This window comes from Bombina bombina, chromosome 5 (assembly GCF_027579735.1).
Source record: "Bombina bombina isolate aBomBom1 chromosome 5, aBomBom1.pri, whole genome shotgun sequence".
Taxonomy (NCBI): Eukaryota; Metazoa; Chordata; class Amphibia; order Anura; family Bombinatoridae; genus Bombina; species Bombina bombina.
The window spans coordinates 347,107,737-347,125,198 of NC_069503.1; the positions used below are offsets into that span (position 1 = coordinate 347,107,737).

General features: G+C 39.5%; 1 protein-coding gene across 1 annotated transcript in view; it reads left to right on the top strand.

Annotated features, from left to right (window-relative positions):
* The window catches only part of NUP42 (nucleoporin 42), a 100,935-nt gene that overhangs the window by 67,435 nt on the left and 16,038 nt on the right, over window positions 1-17,462 (top strand). The window contains exon 5 of the mRNA XM_053714144.1: window positions 7,397-7,483. Coding sequence (XP_053570119.1) covers window positions 7,397-7,483 — 87 coding nt within the window. The remainder of the gene's footprint in view (window positions 1-7,396; window positions 7,484-17,462) is intronic.

The following is a 17,462-nucleotide window of genomic DNA, read 5'->3' on the forward strand; positions in this document are numbered from 1 at the left end:
ATAAATTCTGTTTTTTTTTTATCCTCTCTCCTCTATTTGAACTCCTAACCATTATAGTGGGACCACACTAAGATTTGGATTTGCACAGATTTTATTGTGTTGAACTTTCACAGGAATAAATTTGGCTCCAAAAAGAGTCTAATGCCATGAGCGCGGTGCCTTCTGCATTTGCATCCTAACCAAGGCTCCAAGTCCACGTATCTAACATGTACATTCACTCCATGCATCTGAATTTAAACACTGCTCCTGGTCACACAGCATATATTATTTTGGAATATAAGCTTTTTATGGTACATTAATAGTTTTAAATTAATTTCTCTTGTTAAGTGTATCCAGTCCACGGATCATCCATTACTTGTGGGATATTCTCCTTCCCAACAGGTAGTTGCAAGAGGATCACCCACAGCAGAGCTGCTATATAGCTCCTCCCCTCACTGCCATATCCAGTCATTCTCTTGCAACTCTCAACAAAGATGGACGTAGTAAGAGGAGAGTGGTGTATTATAGTTAGTTTTTTAACTTCAATCAAAAGTTTGTTATTTTTAAATGGTACCGGAGTGTACTGTTTCCTCTCAGGCAGCATTAGAAGAAGAATCTGCCTAATATTGTTTCAATGTATGCATGGCATTGTTTGTGTTGGGGGGGGGTGGAAAGTTTCAATGTATGCGTGGCATTGTTTGTGTTGGGGGGGGGGGTGGAAAGTTAAAAACGCACGAAGATTAAGAAATAATAGCTATTTGATAAAAGGTTATATGTTTATAATATGCACTTTAGCCAACATATGAATGTTTGCCTTAAACTGATTTGTAAGATTTGTATCTATGCACGGGCACTTTTGGCCCCCTATTTTGGCTTACCGCTTTCACTTCACTATGGGCGTATTTTTATAATTACTGTGATTTTGTTCTTACTTCTACCTGTAACCGTCAATGTTATAAATTTCTTTGTCTTGGTTATAAATAAAATTAAAAAAAAAAAAAAAACACAACAAAGAAGAAGAATCTGCCTGTGATTTCTATGATCTTAGCAGAAGTAACTAAGATCCACTGCCGTTCTCACATATTCTGAGGAGTGAGGTAACTTCAGAGGGGGAATGGCGTGCAGGTTTTCCTGCAATAAGGTATGTGCAGTTAACATATTTCTAGGGATGGAATTTGCTAGAAAAATGCTGCTGATACCGGATTAATGTAAGTTAAGCCTTAAATGCAGTGATAGCGACTGGTATCAGGCTTATTAACAGAGATACATACTCTTATAAAAGTGTAATATAAAACATTTGCTGGCATGTTAATCGTTTTTATATATGTTTGGTGACGAAACTTATTGGGGCCTAGTTTTTTTCCACATGGCTGGCTTGATTTTTGCCTAGTAACAGGCTTTCCACTGTTGCAATATGAGTGGGAAGGGCCTATTTTAGTGCTTTTCTGTGCAGATAAAAATACTGACAGACATTCAGCTTCCCTCTGCATGATACAGGACATCTCTGAAGGGCTCAAAAGGCTTCAAAGTTGTGTTTGAGGAGGGTAACAATCACAGTAGACTGTGGCAGTTGTTGTGACTGTGTTTAAAAAACGTTTTTGTCATTTATTATTCTGTTTTTGTTATTAAGGGGTTTATCATCCATTTGCAAGTGGGTGCAATGCTCTGCTGACTTGTTACCTTTTTTCACTGTTATTTCAAATTTTGTCAATTTGTTTCTTTTAAAGGCACAGTAACGTTTTTTTTATATTGCTTGTTAACTTGCTTTAAAGTGTTTTCCAAGCTTGCTAGTCTCATTGCTAGTCTGTACAAACATGTCTGAAACAGTGGATACTTGTTCATTATGTTTAAAAGCCATGGTGGAGCCCCATAGGAGAATGTGTACTAAATGTATTGATTTCACCTTAAACAGTAAAGATCAGTCTTTATCTGTAAAAGAATTGTCACCAGAGGGGTCTGTCGAGGGGGAAGTTATGCCGACTAACTCTCCCCACGTGTCGGACCCTTCACCTCCCGCTCAAGGGACGCACGCTAATATGGCGCCAAGTACATCAGGGACGCCCATAGCGATTACTTTGCAGGACATGGCTGCAATCATGAATAATACCCTGTCAGAGGTATTATCCAGATTGCCTGAATTGAGGGGCAAGCGCAATAGCTCTGGGGTTAGACGAGATACAGAGCGCGTAGATGCTGTAAGAGCCATGTCTGATACTGCGTCACAATATGCAGAACCTGAGGACGGAGAGCTTCAGTCTGTGGGTGACGTCTCTGAATCGGGGAGACCTGATTCAGAGATTTCTAATTTTAAATTTAAGCTTGAGAACCTCCGTGTATTGCTTGGGGAGGTATTAGCTGCTCTGAATGACTGTGACACAATTGCAGTGCCAGAGAAATTGTGTAGGCTGGATAAATACTATGCAGTGCCGGTGAGTACTGATGTTTTTCCAATACCTAAAAGGCTTACAGAAATTATTAGTAAGGAGTGGGATAGGCCCGGTGTGCCCTTTTCCCCACCTCCTATATTTAGAAAAATGTTTCCAATAGATGCCACTACACGGGACTTATGGCAGACTGTCCCTAAGGTGGAGGGAGCAGTTTCTACTTTAGCAAAGCGTACCACTATCCCGGTTGAGGACAGTTGTGCTTTTTCAGATCCAATGGATAAAAAATTAGAGGGTTACCTTAAGAAAATGTTTATTCAACAAGGTTTTATTTTACAGCCCCTTGCATGCATTGCGCCTGTCACTGCTGCAGCAGTATTCTGGTTTGAGGCCCTGGAAAAGGCCATCCATACAGCTCCATTGACTGAAATTGTTGACAAGCTAGCTAACTCATTTGTTTCTGATGCCATTGTTCATTTGACTAAACTAACGGCTAAGAATTCCGGATTCGCCATCCAGGAGCGTAGGGCGCTATGGCTCAAATCCTGGTCAGCTGATGTGACTTCAAAGTCTAAATTACTCAACATTCCTTTCAAGGGGCAGACCTTATTCGGGCCTGGTTTGAAAGAAATTATTGCTGACATTACTGGAGGTAAGGGTCATACCCTTCCTCAGGACAGGGCCAAATCAAAGGCCAAACAGTCTAATTTTCGTGCCTTTCGAAATTTCAAGGCAGGTGCAGCATCAACTTCCTCTGCTTCAAAACAAGAGGGAACTTTTGCTCAATCCAAGCAGGCCTGAAAACCTAACCAGTCCTGGAACAAGGGCAAGCAGGCCAGAAAGCCTGCTGCTGCCTCTAAGACAGCATGAAGGAGCGGCCCCCTATCCGACAACGGATCTAGTAGGGGGCAGACTCTCTCTCTTCGCCCAGGCGTGGGCAAGAGATGTTCAGGATCCCTGGGCGTTGGAGATCATATCTCAGGGATATCTTCTGGACTTCAAAGCTTCTCCTCCACAAGGGAGATTTCACCTTTCAAGATTATCTGCAAACCAGATAAAGAAAGAGGCATTCCTAAGCTGCGTACAAGATCTCCTTGTAATGGGAGTGATCCATCCAGTTCCGCGGACGGAACAAGGACAGGGGTTTTATTCAAATCTGTTTGTGGTTCCCAAAAAAGAGGGAACCTTCAGACCAATTTTGGATTTAAAGATCCTAAACAAATTCCTCAGAGTTCCGTCATTCAAGATGGAAACTATTCGAACCATTTTACCCATGATCCAAGAGGGTCAGTACATGACCACAGTGGACTTAAAGGATGTCTACCTTCACATTCCGTTTCACAAGAATCATCATCAGTTCCTGAGGTTTGCCTTTCTAGACAGGCATTACCAATTTGTAGCTCTTCCATTTGGGTTGGCTACAGCCCCAAGAATTTTTACAAAGGTTCTGGGCTCACTTCTGGCGGTCCTAAGACCGCGAGGCATAGCGGTGGCTCCTTACCTGGACGATATCCTGATACAGGCGTCAAGCTTTCAAATTGCCAAATCTCATACAGAGATAGTTCTGGCATTCCTGAGGTCGCATGGGTGGAAAGTGAACGAAGAAAATAGTTCTCTATCTCCCCTCACGAGGGTTTCCTTCCTAGGGCCTCTAATAGATTCTGTAGAAATGAAAATTTACCTGACGGAGTCCAGGTTATCAAAACTTCTAAATGCTTGCCGTGTTCTTCACTCCATTCCGCGCCCCACGGTGGCTCAGTGCATGGAAGTAATCGGCTTAATGGTAGCGGCGATGGACATAGTGCCATTCGCGCGCCTGCATCTCAGACCGCTGCAATTATGCATGCTCAGTCAGTGGAATGGGGATTACACAGATTTGTCCCCTCCTACTAAATCTGGATCAGGAAACCAGAGATTCTCTTCTCTGGTGGTTATCTCGGGCCCATCTGTCCAAGGGTATGACCTTTCGCAGACCAGATTGGACAATTGTAACAACAGATGCCAGCCTTCTAGGTTGGGGTGCAGTCTGGAACTCCCTGAAGGCTCAGGGTTCATGGACTCGGGAGGAGAAACTCCTCCCAATAAATATTCTGGAGTTAAGAGCAATATTCAATGCTCTTCTGGCTTGGCCTCAGCTAGCAAAACTGAGGTTCATCAGATTTCAGTCGGACAACATCACGACTGTGGCTTACATCAACCATCAAGGGGGAACCAGGAGTTCCCTAGCGATGTCAGAAGTCTCCAAGCTAATTCGCTGGGCAGAGACTCACTCTTGCCACCTGTCAGCGATCCATATCCCAGGTGTAGAGAACTGGGAGGAGGATTTTCTAAGTCGTCAGACTTTTCATCCGGGGGAATGGGAACTCCATCCGGAGGTGTTTGCTCAATTGGTTCTCCGTTGGGGCAAACCAGAATTGGATCTCATGGCGTCTCGCCAGAACGCCAAGCTTCCTTGTTACGGATCCAGGTCCAGGGACCCAGAAGCGGCACTGATAGATGCTCTAGCAGCGCCTTGGTTCTTCAACCTGGCTTATGTGTTTCCACCGTTTCCTCTGCTCCCTCGTCTGATTGCCAAAATCAAACAGGAAAGAGCATCGGTGATATTGATAGCGCCTGCGTGGCCACGCAGGACCTGGTATGCAGATCTAGTGGACATGGCATCCTTTCCACCATGGACTCTGCCTCTGAGACAAGACCTTCTAATACAAGGTCCTTTCAATCATCCGAATCTACTTTCTCTGAGACTGACTGCATGGAGATTGAACGTTTGATCCTATCAAAGCGTGGCTTCTCCGAGTCAGTAATTGATTCCTTAATACAGGCACGAAAGCCTGTCACCAGGAAAATTTACCACAAGATATGGCGTAAATATCTTCATTGGTGTGAATCCAAGAATTACTCATGGAGTAGGGTTAGGATTCCTAGGATATTGTCCTTCCTCCAAGAGGGTTTGGACAAAGGATTATCAGCTAGTTCTTTAAAGGGACAGATTTCTGCTCTGTCTATTGTTTTACACAAGCGTCTGGCAGAAGTTCCAGACATTCAGGCATTTTGTCAGGCTTTAGTTAGAATTAAGCCTGTGTTTAAACCTGTTGCTCCTCCATGGAGCTTAAACTTGGTTCTTAAAGTTCTTCAAGGGGTTCCGTTTGAACCCCTTCATTCTATTGATATCAAACTTCTTTCATGGAAAGTTCTTTTTCTGATGGCTATTTCCTCGGCTCGAAGAGTCTCGGAGTTATCTGCCTTACATTGTGATTCTCCTTATCTGATCTTTCATTCAGATAAAGTTCTGCGTACAAAACCTGGGTTTTTACCTAAGGTGGTTTCTAACAAGAATATCAATCAAGAGATTGTTGTTCCATCATTATGTCCTAATGCTTCTTCAAAGAAGGAACGTCTTTTACATAATCTAGACTTAGTCCGTGCCTTGAAGTTTTACTTACAGGCTACTAAAGATTTTCGCCAAACATCTAACCTGTTTGTTGTTTACTCTGGACAGAGGAGAGGTCAGAAAGCTTCGGCAACCTCTCTTTCTTTTTGGCTTCGGAGTATAATCCGTTTAGCCTATGAGACTGCTGGACAGCAGCCTCCTGAAAGGATTACAGCTCATTCTACTAGAGCTGTGGCTTCCACCTGGGCCTTTAAAAATGGGGCCTCTGAACAGGTTTGCAAGGCTGCAACTTGGTCTTCCCTTCATACTTTTTCCAAATTTTACAAATTTGATACTTTTGCTTCTTCGGAGGCAGTTTTTGGGAGAAAGGTTCTACAGGCAGTGGTTCCTTCCATTTAAGTTCCTGACTTGTCCCTCCCATCATCCGTGTACTTTAGCTTTGCTATTGGTATCCCACAAGTAATGGATGATCCGTGGACTGGATACACTTAACAAGAGAAAACATAATTTATGCTTACCTGATAAATTTATTTCTCTTGTAGTGTATCCAGTCCACGGCCCGCCTTGTCCTTTTCAGGCAGATCTAAATTTTAATTAAACTACAGTCACCACTGCACCCTATGGTTTCTCCTTTCTCGGCTTGTTTCGGTCGAATGACTGGATATGGCAGTGAGGGGAGGAGCTATATAGCAGCTCTGCTGTGGGTGATCCTCTTGCAACTTCCTGTTGGGAAGGAGAATATCCCACAAGTAATGGATGATCCGTGGACTGGATACACTACAAGAGAAATAAATTTATCAGGTAAGCATAAATTATGTTTTTGCTGTCACTGTTTCACTGAAATTATAATAGTGAGATCTAAAGGAACCAATTTTATGGTTTTTATATCTTAATTTTTTTATCCTCTCTCCTCTATTTGAACTCCTAACCATTATAGTGAGATCTAGAGGGACCAATTTTATGACTGTTTCACTAAAAGCTTTTGCTGAGCACATAGACATGTGACGTGTATTCGGCTCCTTAGTTAGGGTCCCAATGCGGAAGAAGGCGGCTGCTTATGGCATTTGGCTCTTTTCAGAGACAGATTTATTCTTGTGAAAGTTTAACACACTAAGATTTGGATTTGCACAGATTTTAGTGTGTTGAACTTTCACAGGAATAAATTTGGCACACATGCATCCTTGTAATGCTAATGGAATGGGATAAAGCAACATTTACCCAAATATAATTTTCTCAAAATTGTTTATAGAAGCTTAAAATAAGTATGTGGTTTTTAATACCGTCGCTGGTAAATTGAAAAGGATTTAATAAATCTGTTTAATTTTTTTGCAGGTTACCATTAAATGACACAGATCTCCTTATTTTTCTTTCATTGTGCATTTATCAGAGCACGTTTTAAACATTACATAGGAAAGGGTTAACTAATCATCAAGTTAGCTTTGTGTATAAACCAACATTTTTAACAAATCATGTAAAACTATAGAGCAGGAGTTGGTTTTACTGTGTTTTGCTCTCCTCCTTTTAAAGTTGACCGTAAATGCAATTAACTTAAAAAAAATTAGTTTGTTTACCTGCGTTTAACAGCTAATCTCAGCAGTTAGAGTTATGACTTCATTTATAATATATATTCTGCTTTTTCCAGTTAAACTCCATACAACAGTTGGTGCTTCAGTGGAAACAGAGGACTCTAGAACTAAAAAACCTAAACCCTTCAACTAGAGCTGCATTAGTAAGTTAACTTCTTGTTGTTTTTTTATTGTGAACTTTAGAAAGTTTGTGTTTTCATTTAAAGAATGTTTGAATCTCTATGGATGAAATGAGTGGTGCTTAGAAAATATTGGTCGCCTTTCATTTTCATCAAGTATTTTACCCTGTCATATGGATCTTCACAAATATTAAAACAATTTATAAAATGTTAAGTACCTTAAAAAATGTTTTTAAAAAACTCAGCATAAAATATATGTAATAATTATAATAGTACTGTAATGTGTACATCAAGTTGTGATAGAACTTTAGCTCTTTAAGTATTTTTTTTTTTTTTTTTTAAAGGGGCACTGAACCCAATTTTTTTTCTTTTGTGATTCAGATAGAGCATGCAATTTTAAGCAACTTTCTAATTTACTCCTATTATCAATTTTTCTTCATTCTCTTGGTATCTTTATTTCAACAGCAAGAATGTAAGTTTAGATGCCGGCCCATTTTTGGTGAATAACCTGGGTTATTCTTGCTGATTGGTGGTGAAATTCACCCACCAATAAACAATTGCTGGCCAGTGTACTGAACCAAAAATTGTCTGGCTCCTTAGCTTAGATTACTTTTTCAAATAAAGATAGCAAGACAACGAAGAAAAATTAATAGGAGTAAATTAGAAAGTTGCTTAAAATTGCATTCTCCATCTGATTCGCAAAAGAAAATAATTTGGGTTCAGTGTCCCTTTAAAGGACCACTAAAGTCAAAATTAAACATTTAGGATTTAGATAGAGCATACAATTTTAAACAACTTTCCAATTCACTTCCACTAGAATATATGCACCTGTCCTCAACTCACATGTAGCATGTGCACTGTGCTTTGGGGTAATAGAAAAAAAAATCCAAAACTTAACCCAATGTCACCCACCACTGTCTTGCCTATTTGGATTGCCACAAGGATTCAGGACTTGAGATATTAAAAAAGAAAAAGAAAACGCATTGTTTTTGTTTTTAGATGTCTTGATTAATTGTGATTGTGAGCCCCACTGCAGGGCTCCCCCCAGAAAACAACCACCTGGTCTTTCTTTTGTAAACTCTCCGTCTGACTTTACTGGTGTAGTTAAGGGTCACGGTAGAAGCAGCAGCATCACAGATGTGACAAGGTCAGCCGATGCTTGTTTGTGAAGATGTTCAAATTACAAAGATTTCTAGAGGCAGACTGAAGGATGTTACCTTTGTAGTGGGATAAGACAGGTAGCATAGGACATTAGTGAAAAAATAACGCACTCTAAACAATATTATTTTATTTTTGCAATATGTCCCTTTTAAAAGGCAACGTTACAGCTTGTTTTAGAAAACTTACAAAGGGTTGGAATAAACAGAATCCAAGAGGATATGACCCCATAGGCCACCCTATTACATTTTAAAATTCCTTATTTTAGGTACAACAAAGACAAATGCAGTAAATGTCCATTTTAAGTTAATGTAAAACATTGTTATTAAAGGGATACTAAACCCACATTTTTTTCTTTCATGATTGATAGAGCATGCAATTTTAAGCAACTTTCTAATTTATTCCCGTTATCAATTTTTCTTCGTTCTCTTGCTATCATTATTTTTAAAGCAGGAATGTATAGCACTTGCTTATTTGGTGGCTACATTTAGTCACCATTAAGCAAGCGTAACCCAGGTTCTGAACCAAAAATGGTCCAGGTTTCTAAGCTTTTCATTCCTGCCTTTTAAATAAAGATAGCAAGAGAGTGAAGAACATTTAATAATAGGCGTGAATTAGAAAGTTGCTTTAAATTGTGTGATCTATCTGAAAACATGACAGAAAAAAATTGGGTTTAATATGATATAGAGAACAGCCAAAACTGGACAACCATCCAACACAATAAATCTATACATGGCCAGCATATCTTATAAAAAAAGTAGAATCCTTATGAAAATAAAATGTCAGATTTCGTGGAGTAATTAGGTTTTGGTCCAGCTCACAAAATGTGATCAGTATAATAGTTTGTTACAGTTACTTGCTATGTTATTGGAGCCATCTAGTGGCCAAGGGATGAACCAGACTTTTAGCTAAACTGTCAAATGCCTGATAGGAGGGAAACATGACGAGTAAAAGTTGAAATAAAGTAAATATAAAATCTTAGGAGGCTTGTGATAAATTGGAAGGGTATACACCTTGGTCTGGAGTGTGTGTGTATGTATATATGTGTGTGTGTATATCTCTATCTCTCCGTGTTAGTCCAGAGATTAGATATCAAAATAAAGAGTATTGCATTGAGCAATGATACTTTTTTTTTTTTATAGGACTAACTATACATTTATAAGATGACAAGCTTTTGGAAGAATGTCTTCCTTTTTCAAGTCTGAAGCAATACTGACCAATTATATATTATAGTATTCTGCCTCGGCTGCAAGCCACATCGTAGAGGCAAACTAGCGTATATTATATATGCATTACTAGGAGATAAATCTAGTTTCTTAATTGCATTCTGAACATAAGAATGTAAAAAAAAAAAAACTGCATATAGGTAATATGCCATTATCCTAAGTACCATGGAATGGAATATTATGTGCTAAATAAAGGAAATAGTAAGCAACATTTCTCAATTTTATAATGCAGAAATCCTCTAAAATATCTAATCTCTACATTATAGGGGACTTAAATAATATCCTTAAAGTGAGAGTCTAGTCCAAAATTAACTTTGATGATTCAGATAGGGCATGTAATTTTAAACAATTTTTCCACTTTACTTTTATCACAAATTTTGCTTTGTTCTCTTGGTATTTTTAGTTGAAAGCTTAACCTAGGAGGTTCATATGCTAACTTCTTAGACCTTGAAGGCCGCCACCTTTTCAGAATGCATTTTAACAGTTTCTCCAACATTGGTGTGTCCGGTCCACGGCGTCATCCATTACTTGTGGGAAATGTTCTCCCCCACAGGGAAAAGCAAGGAGAGCACACAGCAAGAGCTGTCCATATAGCTCCCCCTCTGGCTCCGCCCCCCAGTCATTCCCCCAGTCATTCTCCTTGCCGCTCTGAACAAGTAGCATCTACCACGGGGATGGCGAGGAGTTTGTGGTGTTAGTTGTAGTTTTTTATTCTTCTATCAAGAGTTTGTTATTTTAAAATAGTGCTGGCTTGTACTATTTACTCTATAACAGAAAAGTGATGAAGATTTCTGTTTAAGAGGGCTATGATTTTAGCACAAGTAACTAAAATCCATTACTGTTACCACGCAGGACTGTTGAAACAAGAGAACTTCAGTTGGGGGTAACAGTTTGCAGACTCATCTGCTTCAGGTATGACTAGTCTCCTTCTAACAACACAGGCTAATGCTAGATGACAGTCATTTTTCCCCTCAGGGGAAACGGTAAGCCATTTCTTTCATGTAATTAACAAGAGTCCATGAGCTAGTGACGTATGGGATATACATTCCTACCAGGAGGGGCAAAGTTTCCCAAACCTTAAAATGCCTATAAATACACCCCTCACCACACCCACAAATCAGTTTTTACAAACTTTGCCTCCAAGGGAGGTGGTGAAGTAAGTTTGTGCTAGATTCTACGTTGATATGCGCTCCGCAGCAAGTTGGAGCCCGGTTTTCCTCTCAGCGTGCAGTGAATGTCAGAGGGATGTGAAGAGAGTATTGCCTATTGAATGCAGTGATCTCCTTCTACGGGGTCTATTTCATAAGGTTCTCTGTTATCGGTCGTAGAGATTCATCTCTTACCTCCCTTTTCAGATCGACGATATACTCTTATATTTACCATTACCTCTACTGATTCTCGTTTCAGTACTGGTTTGGCTTTCTACAAACATGTAGATGAGTGTCCTGGGGTAAGTAAGTCTTATTTTCTGTGACACTCTAAGCTATGGTTGGGCACTTTATTTATAAAGTTCTAAATATATGTATTCAAACATTTATTTGCCTTGACTCAGAATGTTCAACTTTCCTTATTTTCAGACAGTCAGTTTCATATTTGGGATTATGCATTGAATTATCATATTTTTCTTACCTCAAAAATTTGACTTTTTTCCCTGTGGGCTGTTAGGCTCGCGGGGGCTGAAAATGCTTCATTTTATTGCGTCATTCTTGGCGCGGACTTTTTTGGCGCAAAAATTATTTTCCGTTTCCGGCGTCATACGTGTCGCCGGAAGTTGCGTCATTTTTTGATGTTATTTTGCGCCAAAAATGTCGGCGTTCCGGATGTGGCGTCATTTTTGGCGCCAAAAGCATTTAGGCGCCAAATAATGTGGGCGTCTTATTTGGCGCTAAAAAATATGGGCGTCGCTTTTGTCTCCACATTATTTCAGTCTCATTTTTCATTTGCTTCTGGTTGCTAGAAGCTTGATATTTGGCATTCTTTCCCATTCCTGAAACTGTCTTATAAGGAATTTGATCTATTTTGCTTTATATGTTGTTTTTTCTCTTACATATTGCAAGATGTCTCACGTTGCATCTGAGCCAGAAGATACTACAGGAAAATCACTGCCTGCTGGATCTACCAAAGCTAAGTGTATCTGCTGTAAACTTTTTGTAGCTATTCCTCCAGCTGTTGTTTGTAATAATTGTCATGACAAACTTGTTAAAGCAGATAATATTTCCTTTAGTAATGTACCATTGCCTGTTGCAGTTCCCTCAACATCTAAGGTGCAGAATGTTCCTGATAACATAAGAGATTTTGTTTCTGAATCCATAAAGAAGGCTTTGTCTGTTATTTCTCCTTCTAGTAAACGTAAAAAGTCTTTTAAATCTTCTCTCTCTACAGATGAATTTTTAAATGAACACCATCATTCTGATTCTTTGGACTCTTCTGGTTCAGAGGATTCTATCTCAGAGATTGATGCTGATAAATCTTCATATTTATTTAAGATGGAATTTATTCGCTCTTTACTTAAAGAAGTACTAATTGCTTTAGAAATAGAGGATTCTAGTCCTCTTGATACTAATTCTATACGTTTGGATAAGGTTTTTAAAGCTCCTGCGGTTATTCCAGAAGTTTTTCCTGTTCCTAATGCTATTTCTGCAGTAATTTCCAAAGAATGGGATAAATTGGGTAATTCATTTACTCCTTCTAAACGTTTTAAGCAATTATATCCTGTTCCGCCTGACAGGTTAGAATTTTGGGACAAAATCCCTAAAGTTGATGGGGCTATTTCTACCCTTGCTAAACGTACTACCATTCCTACGTCAGATGGTACCTCGTTTAAGGATCCTTTAGATAGAAAAATTGAATCTTTTCTAAGAAAAGCTTATCTGTGTTCAGGTAATCTTCTTAGACCTGCTATATCATTGGCTGATGTTGCTGCAGCTTCAACTTTTTGGTTGGAAACTCTAGCGCAACAAGTAACAAATCGGGATTCTCATGATATTATTATTCTTCTCCAGCATGCTAATAATTTTATCTGTGATGCCATTTTTGATATTATCAGAGTTGATGTTAGGTTTATGTCTCTGGCTATCTTAGCCAGAAGAGCTTTATGGCTTAAGACTTGGAATGCTGATATGGCTTCTAAATCAACTCTACTTTCCATTTCTTTCCAGGGAAACAAATTATTTGGTTCTCAGTTGGATTCTATTATTTCAACTGTTACTGGTGGGAAAGGAACTTTTTTACCACAGGATAAAAAATCTAAAGGTAAAAACAGGGCTAACAATCGTTTTCGTTCCTTTCGTTTCAACAAAGAACAAAAGCCTGATCCTTCGTCCTCAGGAGCAGTTTCAGTTTGGAAACCATCTCCAGTCTGGAATAAATCCAAGCCTGCTAGAAAGGCAAAGCCTGCTTCTAAGTTCACATGAAGGTACGGCCCTCATTCCAGTTCAGCTGGTAGGGGGCAGGTTACGTTTTTTCAAAGAAATTTGGATCAATTCTGTTCACAATCTTTGGATTCAGAACATTGTTTCAGAAGGGTACAGAATTGGTTTCAAGATGAGACCTCCTGCAAAGAGATTTTTTCTTTCCCGTGTCCCAGTAAATCCAGTGAAAGCTCAAGCATTTCTGAATTGTGTTTCAGATCTAGAGTTGGCTGGAGTAATTATGCCAGTTCCAGTTCCGGAACAGGGGATGGGGTTTTATTCAAATCTCTTCATTGTACCAAAGAAGGAGAATTCCTTCAGACCAGTTCTGGATCTAAAATTATTGAATCGTTATGTAAGGATACCAACGTTCAAGATGGTAACTGTAAGGACTATATTGCCTTTTGTTCAGCAAGGGAATTATATGTCCACAATAGATTTACAGGATGCATATCTGCATATTCCGATTCATCCAGATCATTATCAGTTCCTGAGATTCTCTTTTCTAGACAAGCATTACCAATTTGTGGCTCTACCGTTTGGCCTTGCTACAGCTCCAAGAATTTTCACAAAAATTCTCGGTGCCCTTCTGTCTGTAATCAGAGAACAGGGTATTGTGGTATTTCCTTATTTGGACGATATCTTGGTACTTGCTCAGTCTTTACATTTAGCAGAGTCTCATACGAATCGACTTGTGTTGTTTCTTCAAGATCATGGTTGGAGGATCAATTTACCAAAAAGTTATTTGATTCCTCAAACAAGGGTAACCTTTCTGGGTTTCCAGATAGATTCAGTGTCCATGACTCTGTCTTTAACAGACAAGAGACGTCTAAAATTGATTACAGCTTGTCGAAACCTTCAGTCTCAATCATTCCCTTCGGTAGCCTTATGCATGGAAATTCTAGGTCTTATGACTGCTGCATCGGACGCGATCCCCTTTGCTCGTTTTCACATGCGACCTCTTCAGCTCTGTATGCTGAACCAATGGTGCAGGGATTACACGAAGATATATCAATTAATATCTTTAAAACCGATTGTTCGACACTCTCTAACGTGGTGGACAGATCACCATCGTTTAATTCAGGGGGCTTCTTTTGTTCTTCCGACCTGGACTGTAATTTCAACAGATGCAAGTCTCACAGGTTGGGGAGCTGTGTGGGGATCTCTGACGGCACAAGGAGTTTGGGAATCTCAGGAGGTGAGATTACCGATCAATATTTTGGAACTCCGTGCAATTTTCAGAGCTCTTCAGTTTTGGCCTCTTCTGAAGAGAGAATCGTTCATTTGTTTTCAGACAGACAATGTCACAACTGTGGCATACATCAATCATCAAGGAGGGACTCACAGTCCTCTGGCTATGAAAGAAGTATCTCGAATTTTGGTTTGGGCGGAATCCAGCTCCTGTCTAATCTCTGCGGTTCATATCCCAGGTGTAGACAATTGGGAAGCGGATTATCTCAGTCGCCAAACGTTGCATCCGGGCGAATGGTCTCTTCACCCAGAGGTATTTCTTCAGATTGTTCAAATGTGGGGGCTCCCAGAGATAGATCTGATGGCCTCTCATCTAAACAAGAAACTTCCCAGGTATCTGTCCAGATCCCGGGATCCTCAGGCGGAGGCAGTGGTTGCATTATCACTTCCTTGGAAGTATCATCCTGCCTATATCTTTCCGCCTCTAGTTCTTCTTCCAAGAGTAATCTCCAAGATTCTGAGGGAATGCTCGTTTGTTCTGCTAATAGCTCCGGCATGGCCTCACAGGTTTTGGTATGCGGATCTTGTCCGGATGGCATCTTGCCAACCATGGACTCTTCCGTTAAGACCAGACCTTCTGTCGCAAGGTCCTTTTTTCCATCCGGATCTGAAATCCTTAAATTTAAAGGTATGGAGATTGAACGCTTGATTCTTGGTCAAAGAGGTTTCTCTGACTCCGTGATTAATACTATGTTACAGGCTCGTAAATCTGTATCTCGAGAGATATATTATAGAGTCTGGAAGACTTATATTTCTTGGTGTCTTTCTCATCATTTTTCTTGGCATTCTTTTAGAATACCGAGAATTTTACAGTTTCTTCAGGATGGTTTAGATAAGGGTTTGTCCGCAAGTTCTTTGAAAGGACAAATCTCCGCTCTTTCTGTTCTTTTTCACAGAAAGATTGCTATTCTTCCTGATATTCATTGTTTTGTACAAGCTTTGGTTCGTATAAAACCTGTCATTAAGTCAATTTCTCCTCCTTGGAGTTTGAATTTGGTTCTGGGAGCTCTTCAAGCTCCTCCGTTTGAACCTATGCATTCATTGGACATTAAATTACTTTCTTGGAAAGTTTTGTTCCTTTTGGCCATCTCTTCTGCTAGAAGAGTTTCTGAATTATCTGCTCTTTCTTGTGAGTCTCCTTTTCTGATTTTTCATCAGGATAAGGCGGTGTTGCGAACTTCTTTTGAATTTTTACCTAAGGTTGTGAATTCCAACAACATTAGTAGAGAAATTGTGGTTCCTTCATTATGTCCTAATCCTAAGAATTCTAAGGAGAAATCGTTGCATTCTTTGGATGTTGTTAGAGCTTTGAAATATTATGTTGAAGCTACGAAATCTTTCCGTAAGACTTCTAGTCTATTTGTTATCTTTTCCAGTTCTAGAAAAGGCCAGAAAGCTTCTGCCATTTCTTTGGCATCTTGGTTGAAATCTTTAATTCATCTTGCCTATGTTGAGTCGGGTAAAATTCCGCCTCAGAGAATTACAGCTCATTCTACTAGGTCAGTATCTACTTCCTGGGCGTTTAGGAATGAAGCTTCGGTTGACCAGATCTGCAAAGCAGCAACTTGGTCCTCTTTGCATACTTTTACTAAATTCTACCATTTTGATGTATTTTCTTCTTCTGAAGCAGTTTTTGGTAGAAAAGTTCTTCAGGCAGCGATTTCAGTTTGAATCTTCTGCTTATGTTTTTCGTTAAACTTTATTTTGGGTGTGGATTATTTTCAGCAGGAATTGGCTGTCTTTATTTTATCCCTCCCTCTCTAGTGACTCTTGTGTGGAAAGATCCACATCTTGGGTAGTCATTATCCCATACGTCACTAGCTCATGGACTCTTGTTAATTACATGAAAGAAAACATAATTTATGTAAGAACTTACCTGATAAATTCATTTCTTTCATATTAACAAGAGTCCATGAGGCCCACCCTTTTTTGTGGTGGTTATGATTTTTTTGTATAAAGCACAATTATTCCAATTCCTTATTTTATATGCTTCGCACTTTTTTTCTTATCACCCCACTTCTTGGCTATTCGTTAAACTGATTTGTGGGTGTGGTGAGGGGTGTATTTATAGGCATTTTAAGGTTTGGGAAACTTTGCCCCTCCTGGTAGGAATGTATATCCCATACGTCACTAGCTCATGGACTCTTGTTAATATGAAAGAAATGAATTTATCAGGTAAGTTCTTACATAAATTATGTTTTTTCTTTCACCTCAGCAAAAAAGATAACAGGCTTCCCCTTTTTGTTTTTTATGCTGGTAGACACTGTTAGGGGCTAAATCGATTGGTTTTTATTACAATATTATACCATTTGAAATATTTTATAAGCTCACATACACTTGGGAACGTTTTTTTATTGATCTGGCTTGTTTTAGACACCTAAATCTAGTCAGGAAGGCCCCTTCACTCTAGTGTGCTGAGGGAGGAAGCCTCATTTTGGCACTTCAGCTGTGCAGTTGAATTTCAAGGCAGTGCATGCAGATTCATGTGAGAGGGTCCTGTGGTTCAGAAAGTGACTCCAAAAGGCTTTTTTCTGTGAATGGTGACCCCTAAGGAAGGTAAAAAGCTGCAGCAAGGCTGTAGCTGGGATTGTGGTGTGTAAAAACGGTTAAATCCAACAATTAGCTCCGGTTTGCTTGTTTTAAGAGCTAGAGTCTCCATATTTGCTGTGCAATACTTTCTAAGCATTAAGACACTGGGGTCCAAATTTCAGAAAAATCAGATATTGCCTTCATAGTTTTTTGAACATTCAGAAATAAATGTGTAATTTTATTATTTAAAGACAGTAACGTTTTTGTTTAAAATCGTTTTTATTGCATTGTTTGCCTGCCTAAATCTGTTTAACATGTCTGTTCCATCAGATAACCTATGTTCTGTGTGTATAGAGACAAATGTGGTTCCCCCTTCGAGTGTTTGTGATAATTGCGCCATAATGTCCAAACAAAATCAGGACAGCTCTG